The sequence below is a fragment of the Aythya fuligula genome, chromosome 6 (genome assembly GCF_009819795.1).
Source record: "Aythya fuligula isolate bAytFul2 chromosome 6, bAytFul2.pri, whole genome shotgun sequence".
Taxonomy (NCBI): Eukaryota; Metazoa; Chordata; class Aves; order Anseriformes; family Anatidae; genus Aythya; species Aythya fuligula.
This window is the reverse complement of record NC_045564.1, coordinates 25,656,750-25,669,896: the sequence shown is the minus strand read 5'-3', so window position 1 is coordinate 25,669,896 and position 13,147 is coordinate 25,656,750. Positions and strand designations below refer to the sequence as shown.

The window sequence follows — 13,147 nt, the reverse complement described above, 5'->3', positions numbered from 1 at the left end:
GCCGCCAAAACTCGGGGCAGATGGATGGGGCTGTCTTTCAGGTGGAGGTTGCTCTATGTGGTCACCCTGTCCTGATGAAACCAGTGGACCACTGGATAAGTTTTGGCTTGAAGCATCGCCTTGTTCCATACATCTATATATGAAATATGCCCAATTTAAAATAGATGCACTGAGGTGTTTTTGGAAGGGCTGTTGCATGGGTAGGAGGTGGGCTGGTCAAGTGGACAGGGCAATGCTGCTGTCCCACTGCCTTGCCCGTGGGCAACCACTGCATGCTGTGGGGAGAGCCCCAGCTCCAGATTCCCGTCCTACCCACCTGCCCCAACATTTTGTCCGGCTGGCGTCTGGGGCAGGCACTGGCCACTTCCCCCTGTTGCCATGCGTGGCACAGCAGGACCCTCCTCTGGGTTTGGAGACTGTAAAACAAAACCCCCGAGGAGAAAAAGTACATTAACAGGGAGCTACAGTGGAGAGGATTGTGTTCATACTTTGTGGGAGGAAAAAAAAATTGCAGGAATGCTGTATTTATACTAGTATCAGGCATTAGAAACCCAGAAAGTTCTGGTTCATGGCTAAACGAAGAAGAAATAAAATGATGTTAATGATTGCAGTGCTGAGTCACCCCCATGGCCTGACCGCTGCCCTGGTGTGATGGGTAATGTTTATGTGGGAGAGTATCTGAGGTTCGGCTGATTTTTAGAGCCGCTAGAAATTTCTTTCCTTTCACTTTATGCCATACATGTATCTTGTAAAAACTAGGGTTACACAGATATTCTGGAGGGCAGTTTGGGGATTAGTTCTGCTGCAAGAAAGAGAAGTCTTGGCTCAGCTTTCAGATCCCAGTTTCTGTTTTCTGGGCTGCCTTTGGATTTGTTTGTGGACCATTATAATTTTTAGAGTGGGGTTCTGCATCATTTCATTACCGCTTCAAAGTTTCTGTTGTTGAGCTTTTAAGATGAAAGACTTTGCGGTCTTGCTGCTTCGTAAAGTGACTGGTTTAGAATGATAAAAGCTGCTCTGGCTGCTCAGTGATAGGGACCGAGGATGTTTCTAACTAAAAAAAAAAATAATAATAATTCTTGTCTGCAGCTGCTGCTGAAGTTTTACCTGAGTAGTCATTTTCTGCCGCCAATTCCTAGACTGATTGGAACTTTGGATCCTAGGCTGAAAGGGAGAGCACATGCTCCTTGATGTCATCCTGCCTCTAACATGCAAAATATGTTCAGGGTTTCTTTGCTACAAAGCAGCAAGTCAGTAAGGCTGCTCTCAGTCTTCCATCTGAAGGGTTAATGTCTGTGCTTATAGCAGATGGGTGCAAATGGGCTCTGCCAAGTTCTCCTCAGGCTCTTGAACAAGACTCCTTCCTCCTTGCCTCCTTATTAGTCCATCTCTGACCGGCAGTGCCTCACTGAAGTGCCAGATAAACAGCCAGTAAGAGAAGCAAACACAACTGTTTTTATGCTAGTGCAGGCTGACGCTCAGCACACCGAGATGCCTGTTCTCAGGTTTTGATGAAGATCAGTCTTTATCTGAAGTCATCCGAGCTATTCCCTGGGCAGAAGACTCTCTTCTCACTTGGCTTCTCCTGAAAATGGCTCTAGAGTAAATCACGTAACAAAGGTCCCAATGTCATGCAGCCATGCTCGTGACCATTACGTGTTGGAAAGCCAGGGCTCACGAAGCATTTATTTTGATCTTTTAGTAAAGCTTTGCTGATCAGTAACTGGAAAGCCTTTTGTGGGCCTTTGCGTGCTCTGAGTGAGATGAAAACTTTCTTACATCATGAGGATGCAACCTGAGATACCAGAAGGCTACTTTTCAAGAACGTGTGAAGGAGCAGCAGCCTGCTGCCAATCTCTGGTCTATGCATTCAGCTTTATCCATCAGCCCAGGGAGGACTCCTGCTGTGATCACGTGCAGTGCTCTGCTTTATCCTCCCTCACTCCCCCTGCACTTGGTGCTGCTGCAGGTACTGTGACCAGCTGTGGTCCACTGAGGCATATAAAAGCATGTCTGAAGTCAGAGGAACTTGAGTGCTGCTGTTTCCCATTTTAGTGTTTCCTAACATCAAGTCTGTATCCTAAGACAGGCTACCTTACATAGGTTGGTATTTTGTTGGTGGGCTTAATCCGTTATCCCCAGTGTACCACCCTGTCTGATGAAGGAGGCCCAGTCTCAGCATGAAGAGAAAATTGTTGGCAGAGAGTAAAATGGATGGCTCTGAAATTCTGGCTGACGAGCTGGAATATCCCTCTCTCTTTAGAAAGCTATTTCAAAAATTTAAATCAGTGGGGACTAAGTAAATACTTGAACAGATAATTTAATAAAGCATCCTCTTATGGTGTTTTTCTGAGACAAGAATATCAGTAGCATGCATAAAAACCTAGTGAGTCACTGCCTCACAACATCTCTCATTCAGAGAGCCCTTTTCTTCCCAGAGAGACCCAGAATCTATGAACTTTACAAGAATTATTTTGCTGGCTGCTGAAATACAGGTAGCTCCTGTTAGACCATATGCAGCACATCTGTGATAACACTGACACCTGCAAAAGCAAAAGAGGAAGATAAGCACATTTAAAAAAAAAAAATGGTCTATTCAGTGTCACATCACCTCCAAGCATCTGCAGGTCCATGGGAGTCTAAGACACTGAGTATGGTTTTTCTTCCATGCAGCTGGGCCCTTCTGGTTGCTCTAGCAGCATTTCTTGGAGAATCCCTCAATGACTGAGTTTGTCTGTGTTTTTTCACTATATCAGATGCGTAGGGTCAGGAAAGCAATAGGGTATCAGTGTTGACTGGAGCCTGTTGGTACTGTCCATGTGTCAGAGTGTTTAAATAATAACTGAGCAAGGGTGCTCCACAGCTGCATCTCTTTTGCAGGTTTTTTACTGTGCGGCTACATCAATAGTTAAACCCCTAAAGTAGACCAAATCTCAGTGTTACACACCAGGCTGCTTGGGTCTTCCGTCCAGTGACAGTGAAAACTAAATAACCCTTCAGGTAGCTGGTCTGTTTCATTCTGTCCATCCAAGCAGGGACTCTTAATCCAAGAGCAGAGTTTGAATCCAGTCTTATAACTATTTGCCAGAAAGCCTAGGTTTTCAAAGCAAAGGTTAGCCCCTTTCCAATGTCACAGCATGGCTGGTGGGACACTTTTGAGATTGTCTTGAACAGATCAAATAGTCTTTTACATTTCTATCCTAGAAGTGTGTGCCACATGGTGTATTATTCCAGGTTATAGAGTGAGAGCTGAGGGCATCCATGAGGCAGAAAATATTGGTGGAGGGCACAGACGGGACTGGAGATGACTGCAGCTTTCTGAGTGTATTTGGTGCATCCAGCTGTTTTTTCCATAAGCACAAGGGCTTTTGTCATTACCTACAGCCCTTCTGGAAGTGCCATTTGCTCTCAAGAGGAGTGCATCCAGACTGACTTGTTGTTTGTATTCTAATAGCCCTGTACATCAAAAGATCTCTCAGTACAGCCATTTCACCATTGGAAAAGAAAGATCAAATGATCAGACAGCAGAGCAGTGGCAGCTCTGGGAACAAGAAGCAGATCTTCAGAATAAGGAGTTTCATGGCCAGCAGTAGAAGCCGAGCTTGTCTTTAAATCCATCACTTCTGTTTGCACAGTGTCAAAAGTGGGATTGGGTTGTTCATACTGAGTCAGAGAATGGGAGAAAAAACATCTTGAGTTCAATTTATGTCCAAGCAACACTGTACAGAGACAGTCACTCAGGTCACGAGCACTGCATAGATGTCTGTGCAACCCAGCGGTTACCAACAGCAGTGCTGCAATGGCATTTCATCCGGTTCTGGAGCTAGGGAAGGGATTCCTGCCCTGCTTCTTGCTGCCCCATGCATGGCAGTCACAAGAGTCTTGACTTAATAACAGCAGTTCAGCTGGGAAAAGGCTTTGTTCAGCCCAGGATAGCCAACAGACCAACATCTGGCACAGTTGCCCAGGATGTGGGCAAATGATCAAGTAGGACTTTATTTCCCCCAAGTCAAACAGTGATTCACTGTTCACTGGCCACTTCGTCAGCCTCTCGCAGTCACTGTTGTTGGAGCCTTTCTACTTCAAGTAAATGACTTAATAGTCCCCGGGCTGAGGAACCGTGCTGGCAGTGCAGCCCAGCGGTTTCTGCAGTTAGCAGGAGAGTGAGAGGTGAGTTCAGGACTCCTCCAGCAGGTTGACACGAAGTGACTGCTCCATCCGGAGAGACAGAGGGGAACCAGCCTCGTGGTGACCCAGGAAAGAAGTGCCTTGCCTGAGGCTTGAGGGAGCAGCAGCTCGGGGTGTGCAGGCTGGGTGTGCTGGGTCGCAGATGACTTCCACAAACCAGCCAGCTGTTGGCTACTCCGGGCAGACGGCACGCCCTGCGGTCGCTTCCTTAAAAACTCTGAAAGATCTTTTTTTTGTTGTTGTTTTCTTTGTCCCAGCACAGAATGGAAACTTGCTGAAATTTCAGAAAAGGTTCAGAGAATGGGAAATGGTTTCCCACCCAGTTCTAGCCAGCAATGCTGTTTTCCTCCCCAGAAAAATATGTGCAGAAGATAGAAAAGGTCCCAGAGCATCCCATAAGCGCTCTGTCTGGAATCCCGCTGCACTCTGGTTTCTAAAGAATTCAATTTACATATGCAAGTTGGGTCGTCTAAACAGTCACCTTGTGGATTGGGAGTAGAAGAATGCAGCCTTGTCTTTCAGCAAGGATTTGAGGGAAGCATTAGTATTCCTTGAACTTCGAAGCTGATCAGGCCCCAGGGAGGGAAGAAAGAAGGGTCCCAGGACAGCGTCTGGTGCCAGAACAAATGTCCAGCATCTGCTGCAGTCTAAGTGAGACGTGTGCTGCCACTGCAGAAGGGGAGAGGGGAATAAGGAACTGGTTATGCGAAGAGTGTGAGTAGCTTATTGCTGCTGCCTCTTAATGAAGGGATCGTCCTGCATTTTAGTACTGCCCATGGATTTAGTGTGATGATGGGAGGAGGGGGTATTTCTGTACGCTTTGGGTGGAGTTTCCTTGGTGAGTGAACAGGGACAGGGACCACGCTGATAGCACTGGGATTATCCCAGGGCTTGGAGGAGCATGCAGAGGAAGTGGAGGTCCTGGCGGTGTTTCAGTGGGGAAAGGGGTGAGCATTTGCAACCCACATGCCTTATGGGCTCGGCCACTTGGAAGCAAATTTCCCCGATGTCCCTGTGTGATCGAGACCACAGCAATGTGCTTGTCCATAAAGAAGCACTTGAAATTTCTGCATAGGCTCTGATAAGAAAAGGAGGGTCAGAGGCGTGAAGCCCCAGAGGAGCTCCCACTGAGGGAGCCCTTTCCTTTCAGGAGGGCTTTGCTGCCACTATTTCTAATGTGAGAGGGAGACCTGAAATCTCCCTTCAGGAAAGCCACTTCCCTCAGTGTCCTGACAGCCCACAGCCGTGGTGAGCGGCTGGGGCAGGAGCCTCGGCTCCAGCCTCCCCTGGGAGCCTGGGCCTGATCCTGACCTGACCAGGCCCTCCGGCACAACAGCACTGGGAACAGCCACGGGGCTCACACCACAAGCTGCCACGCGTGTGGAAGTGGGAGAGTGGCCCTACAGCTCATCACTGGCCCATTGTGCATAAATTTAAATTTGGGAAGAAAATCCTGGCTTCTGAGTAACTCTTGGATGTGATAATTCCCAGACCCTGTATGAAGTGTGGGCGCTGGTCCATCACTTCTTTCTGGACCCGAGTGAGAAGGAGTAGTATTCAAGGGAAAGCGACTGAAGGTTAAAAAGGGTTATATTTGAGGAGAGAGGCATTGAGAAGTTTGTTTTAAAAACTGAAACTCTGGCAGATGATTTGAATTAATTTTAAATAATTCCCTAATTTTGGTTCAATTTCTGACGTTTTCAGATTCATTGTAACCTATCATGATTTTAGGCTTCTAAACAAAACTTCTTTTAGAACAACAACTGAATTTTATTTTATTTTTTCTTTCATGATTGATGAAGGGAGTGCTCAAACAGTTTGGAAACTTTTCTCCTAACTTTTTTTCCAAGTATCAGAAAAATCTTGAAACTAACATTGTTGGGTTTGCTAAGTCAGCATTCCTGAAAGGGAAGATGAGTTGGGGGAGTTTTAGTGATAAATCCTCCCGAGGCTCTCCGTCTCCATCTCTCTGTGCCTGAAAATGGATCCTGCCTTCATTTACTTCTCCAGGCAGTCAGTGCTGGAAAAGTTGTATGCAGTGTTTCCTTTGAAACATCACTGGACCTCAGGCAATACAGGGTTTTGCTTACCTGTTCTGAGCAATACTTTAACACCTTGCCTATGTGTACAGCTACTCTAGTATTTATCCTTGCTGCTGCCTGTTATCATTTAATGTTCATGCTCCATGTCCTCGGATCAGGGGATGAGGTCATGCTGATTTTATTACTAAGAATGATCCTGAAGCTGTTAATCTGCTTTTCAGAAATAATTGTGAAATAATTCCCTCTTCCTAAATACACTCGTGAGTGCTTCCTTGTGTGGTTAAATTCCTTTTATGTTTCCCAGACATTTCCCTTTCTGGGCATCTCAGGCAGGCTGTTATTAAGTAGAGATGAATTGTTCATCCATAGCCTGATTTTAGGTCACAGCTTTCCCTGAAAGCCCTCAAGATCTCAGAGGCTTTTGTGTAAAGCACGAGCCTAACCTATTGGATCTGCTATCAAACATTTCATATTGCCCACGGTATGTGCAAGATCTAAATTAGAGCGGACAGTAACACGATGCATATTACTGGTTTGGTGCCAGGAAGTCCCAGGCCAGCTTGCAAATCTGACAGCTTCCAGCAGAGTTTTACACGGGGAAAAAATGACATACCTGTGTGCAGCCAGGAGGGTGCCCACGTTGGTTGCACCGGTAAAACCAGGGCTTCTGTTGGACATCAGGACTTCTTCGCTCTGCAAATTAACAGTGACCAATGGCTGAACCTGCGCTGTGGACATAAATCATAGGAAAGAACAGCGAGAAATGAGTACAAGGCTTTTCTTTCTATTTAGTAATTTATCAAGGGAAGTGGCACATTAATAAACAGATCTCCCTTGAGGTGTGGGAGTAACAGAGATAAATATGACTGTCAAATCTGGCCTGCTTCCTTCTGTTAGAGAAGGAGGAGACTGTGGGAATGCAAATGCAGAAAGCAATATCCATATCTGGAAAGATGCATATTATTTGTACGACAGAAACATTGTCAACTCAGCTGAGATAGAGCCCCATCACACAAGGTGTAATACATAGGTAGTAAAACACAAACCCTCTGTACAGGAGCTCATCTGAATAGATGACACCGAAATACACACAAAGAAGAAGCAACTTGCTCAAGGAGATGTGGCTGGGGAAGACTGGCAACAGCACCCGGGTCTTCCTGGGTCGTGGCCCCTGTATTGGCCTTACTGCCAGGGAAAAAAAAAAATATTAATTAGTTCACATCAGTGATATTAATACGTTATTATGTTGTGGACACAGCACTGTTTTCACCTTTACGATCTGGACCCAAGCAACCTTTGCATGGTTTGGGGGCCTGGCAGGGCCCAGATTTCATGAACAAAGTGTGAAGTTTGGGTGTTCTCCAATCCAGCCTTCAGGCAGGACTCGCCTTTGCAGAGGGGAATTTGTTCGCTCATTTTAGTTTTGCTTCCTTAGCACCTCTGCAAGACGGCGGCTGCTTTTCCAGCTCCCGAGGGACGTGCCACTCTGCAGCAGAGCAGGGCTGGGAAGAGCCAGCCACGAGCATTTGGAAAGTTTGAGTCTAGTCCCACCAGATCACAGGGTGGCTTTAACAGTCACAAGGTGATTTTGTAGACCGCGGTGTGATTTTTGGGTCTGGTACCTGGTCTTTGAGTCATTTTTTCAGCTTCTCTTTGCTCCTTGAAGCTGGAAAATGTAGTTTTACAAAATACTGTAAGAAAGGGTTTAGCATATATACAACAACCTGATCTTTAGGAGAAGTGCCCAGTATTGTTAGCCTTGCAGTGAAGGCATCATAGCCAGCAATTCTTGAGGCTTCTCAGTCATAGGACAAGAATCACAAGAGTGCTTGGTTCAAGTACCAACCTGGAAGTCCAACTTTGTTCAGGGTGACCTTGGGCAAGTCACTTAACTTGTGCAGCGAGGGAAATAAGGGTAGCGAGGGGACAATGGCACTAAATCCCATCAGTTGCACAGCACTCAGGCATGGTAATGGTGGTGCCACTTAAGTACATGGGTGACTCATGTGGGCGCTGGGAGACTGAAGCCCAGCCACTGATGTCAGGAAAATGTTGACACAAACTTCTGCAAGCCAACACAAATTGAGGAACGCTTTTGCCGTGCTAGCAGGGTATATTTTGCCAATTTGTACGTCCCATTCACCCTCTCTTGTACCAGTACTATCTGCAGGGCAGAAAATTCATGTTCCTGCAAAGTGCTGGCTTGTGTTTGGTGATACAGAACCAAAATCTCTTCCTCTGACTGTCTGGAGTAAAATAGCTTGTATTGCCTGTCTGGGCAAGTTACTTCTTCCCTCACAGGCTTTAATACAATATAGCCAGAGCAAGCCTGCAGGGCAGCTTTCTGGGGAGACCACTGCTGGAAAAAACAGGTAGTAATACAGCACTACACTCTCCTGGGTGAAGGACGGGGATCATCTGCCAGACAGCATGGCCCAGTGGCATATTTTTACTCTTAGGAATCTTTTTTAAAGATAGGTGGCTCCTTCCCTGGAAGCTACTCTCCTTGCTTTGGAGGGATGAGCCCATCCAGGCAGGGCTGGGGCTTGGCCAGGAGCCAGAGCTGGTACCTGGCTCTCGGGGACCACTGTGATGTTGCCCAGGTCCCATCCGCACCACCCAGTGACTTGCAGGTGATTTAGTCCTGGGCAGAGTTTCCTCAGGATGAAGTCAGTTGTTCCAGTCAGTTATGCGGAAACACTGGGGGAAGCCAAATTAGTAGAGCAGTAACTTGCCGTGTATTGCAGATCCACAAATGGGACTGGCAGGGTTGAAAATGACTTCATGCCTGAATGATTGACAATTGCTAATAGGGTCCAGGCACTGGCAGGTCCCCTTGGAGGAGGAGAGCTTGAACTTTGCGCCTGAACTGCCAAATTGCTTTTCTTAAAACTCTTAATTTACTTTTGGGGCTCCTGGAGTCTCTCCTCCCTCATTAATTGGGTGGTCAGCACTGTGCTCACACTCCTTTCATCCTGCTCCCAACACACTCACCATTTCTGGGGGTCACCCAGGCTCTGACGTGCGGCTCCGCTGGCCTCCTCCTGCCACCAAGTCAACAGGAACGGCCGCGCTCACAGAAATCTTCTGGGGCCTTTTCCCTTTTAATTTCAAGTTAATTTAGTGCCAGAGAAAAGGGATGATTGACAGGCTTCTGTTTATCCTCTGAGGAGGACGAAGCACACCAGCGTTTGCCGTGCTGCTTGACCCGTGTCACTCGGCACCGAGCAGAGAGGAAACCTCCCACCCAAGCGCAGCTGCTGCCCACAAAGCTTCTCACCCATCCCGTGGCAGGCACAAGAGCAGCAAGTCCCAGCCCCCCTCCACTGCCCATCCCAGAGCTCCTCTACCCCCAGCACAGTGAGGGAGTGCTCTGGGAGGTGCCCCCCTCACCTGCCCAAACCCACCTTCAGCCACCAGGCATTTCTTTCCCTTCACCTGGCTGCAGGAAGGGAGCAGTGTGCTGGTTTTGTCTGACTTTCTGCTTTTTTTCCTCCCCTCCTCTCTCTTTCCTACAGTGTCCCGGTTTTCAAGCCCGCGGGTGACTCCGAGATTAAGCCGAAAACGAGCCCTGTCCATCTCCCCGCTGTCTGATGCCAGCATTGATCTCCAGACGATGATCAGGACCTCCCCAAACTCCCTCGTGGCATACATTAACAACTCCAGAAGCAGCTCTGCAGCGAGCGGCTCCTATGGCCATTTATCTGCTGGGACAATAAGGTAACACTTTGGGAGTGGCCCAGTCTCGCTGTCTAAGTGTCCCCCAAACGGAGGAGTGATGTCTCCTCCAGCAAGGGAGACTTTCCCTGCCTCAAAACCTCTCTTTCTGTGCACTGGGGCTGTATGGTGTATTAAATCCAAGCCCCCTCTGGTTTTGCATCTGAAAGGGTGCTTGGAAATGTCTGGGGGAGAGGGGATGGGTTGCTGGATGGGAATATTGGTTACCAGGTTTCCAGTAATTACAGTATGATCATGCCTTTTTGCAAGCAAGCAGAAATGGAGAATAAATTTGTCTAACAAAATGCTCATTGTGCATAGTTCAGCTGATTAAGAAACCCCTCTGATTTAAGAGATTGCCCCAAAGTATTCTTGAAATTATTGGCTCACATTCTTAAAATAAATAAAAAAATATTGCCTGGGTGGATTTAAGAGCCTAATTCTAAAAACACATTTGAAAAAAAAAAAAAAAGAATCGAAGCCCTTGAGTAAAGTTTTGCTCAAATCTTAATTAAAAAGCACTTACACTAGGCAGCTCACTGTTGTCAATTCCTGCCCTGATTGCTTAACCCAAGTTTCACAATGTTATTATTCTTTTTGTTACTTAACTGTTAAATATGTTAGTTCTAATTAACATTGTTGTTGCAAAGCAAGAGTTTGTAAAACTTGCAGGGGAAGTCAGGGACATTGCCATTAGTAACTATTATATTAATTTTATCAGTTACTTTATCTGGCAGTGTCATTTAGAAATTGTACAATCTAACATAATGCTAACTTAAAAAAAATAGTGACTCCTTGTCTGCTAATCCTACTTTTCTGCTCCTGTCACTCCCTGTCTTTAATTGGACATACCTGTAGCATCTGATCTTATACTCAGATTTCAAGCTTTTCAGGGTAGCAGCTGGTATTTTCAACAGGCCTGGGGAGTGTGGAGTCAGACCCAGTGGTCAATTGTTGACCTCTTAGGGTGTAATCAAGTAATAACAATGAATTTTAAATTCTTCTCGGAGTTCTAAAGCCATATCTTAAATGCCAGGAATTGTAAAATGGGTTATGTATATAACGGGATAACTGTTAGCGATTTGGGATGAAATGACTTACTATTATTTTTAACAATTCATTAACAGCAGGAATGAAATCTGTTCTCACCCACTCAGACCTAGACTGTAGCTACATTTCAGAAAGTCATTTCTGGACTTTGTTGTAACACAACGGTGCTGGGCAGCAGCCTGCCATCACACCTCATTTACTGCAGCACGTATTTAACTCCCAGAGCTCTTTAACACTGTAGTGATTTTTGCCCTTTAGGCTTCTGGTCAAGTTGTCATTAACTGTTTCAGAAGTGAAATACTAATTGTATGGTCACTGGCAATGAATACTTTCCCTAAAAACAGAATTGGAAATAAGGTGTGTTGCTAATAATGACCCTGTTCTCTGAGTATTTGCACCATGGGCAGTTTTAGTTACAGGAGCAACAATGCCATGAGGGTAAGGATTTGGGGCAGCCAAGTTTTAAAGGTGTCAAATAATCAGTTTGGGGGCTGAGAGTCTACAGCTTGTGCATCACCTGTCTGGAGTAAGGGGAGCAGAGGATACTCACCGCATCTCCAGTGCTCCTTCATCTCTGTCAAGGGGACAAATCCCAGGGGGTGAAATCTGTGTTTCTAGAAGCAGAGCTTCATTTTTAATGCTGCTGGCCACTGCACCCTGGCTCCAACCTGTTGCCTCCAGCTAGCTCCTGAGCAGCCATGAGCTGGTAGTGTTTCTGGTCACTGCTGACCTAGATTGGAGCTGATCCAGTGACCTACATATGACGGGTGACATACTTTAGCAGTCCCCTGAGCCAGCACGCCCCTCACCTGAATGCAGGGTAAACTACATGGCTGGGACAGTGCTAAATGGCTTGTTGTGATCTCTGCCAGCTGAGCCAGGTGAAGCTGGGGTTTTTCAGCCTGGGGGGCTTAACCCCAGACTTGCAAGCCTGCGGAATAGCTCTGCCTGGGAAAAGTTGGGAGCTGCAGGGTTGCAAAGATGCATCCAGATGTGTCCTGCACTCCCTGCCAAGGGCTTTGGCTGTTTTTAAACATAGGAAGCAAAGAAATTACGGTCAGTCTGATACATGGGTCAAAAGTTTGTTGAGGCACGCATGAGAGAGAGGTTGTCTTTGCAGTAAAGCAGACTGCCAGGCCTACTGTGGCATTAAAGCATCTAGCTGGGACACTGCAGCCAGTTTCCTGGAGTCTCTGAGAAGTCCTGGCCAAACTGGAGTCAGCTGCTAGCCAGAGTGATAAACATGGTTTAAAATAGCTCCTCATCAATTTTCCTCCTCCCACTGCTGCAGCCCCGCGTTCAGCTTCCCCCACCCCATCAACCCCGTGACGTACCAGCAGATCTTGACCCAGCAGCGAGGCCTGAGCTCAGCCTTCGGGCACACTCCTCCCCTGATCCAGCCGTCTCCCACCTTTCCCCCTCGGCAGCACATGGCGGTCATCTCCGTCAACCCTCCTGCGGCACAGATCAGCAGCAACAGCAACTGCATCTCCGACTCCAGTCAGGTAGGGGTGGCTCTCACCTTACATCTCTTTTTCTTCCTCCTGACAAAGCATTTCTGGACTTGTCACAGCCAAATAGTGGCCCACCGACCTTCCTTGCACACCCATGCACACAAATACCTATGCAGGAGCCAAAGGCCCAGATCCATCAGAGCACTAAAGTGATATGCAGGACCATCTCGGGCAGCAAATCTCCTTGAACACGTGTTACATGCTGTTGAAATCAATGGGATTCGGCACATGCTGAAGGGTTTTGCCAGATAAGCACATGAATGCTGTGAATCAAGCCTCGTCTGTTCTTTCACCAGTCCCTCCTTCCTTTTTCCTACTAACATGAATCACACTGATAGTTTTAAAGTACTGTATCTCTTTTCTCACTAGCAAATAAGCACATCCGACACAGGACCTCTAGCTGTTTTACATATTGTTCCTTCTTTTTCGGTAGTCAGGTGGCCTTCTCATTGTGTATCTGCTGTTGTTTTTACTCATGAATTTTGCAAAATCAAGGGCCATTTTTTGAAAACGAGGAATGCCACAATGTGTATGAAATCATACACCTCACCCAGTCCATGCAAATACCTGTGTACTCACACACGTCTCTGTGTGTGCACATACTCTCCCCATGCGTATGGTTAGTGAACACGTCTA

General features: G+C 46.8%; 1 protein-coding gene across 1 annotated transcript in view; it reads left to right on the top strand.

Annotated features, from left to right (window-relative positions):
• The window catches only part of GLI2 (GLI family zinc finger 2), a 186,254-nt gene that overhangs the window by 149,349 nt on the left and 23,758 nt on the right, over positions 1–13,147 (top strand). Inside the window, exons 6-7 of the mRNA XM_032190266.1 lie at positions 9,749–9,950; positions 12,289–12,502. Of these exons, the coding sequence (XP_032046157.1) occupies positions 9,749–9,950; positions 12,289–12,502 (416 nt within the window). The remainder of the gene's footprint in view (positions 1–9,748; positions 9,951–12,288; positions 12,503–13,147) is intronic.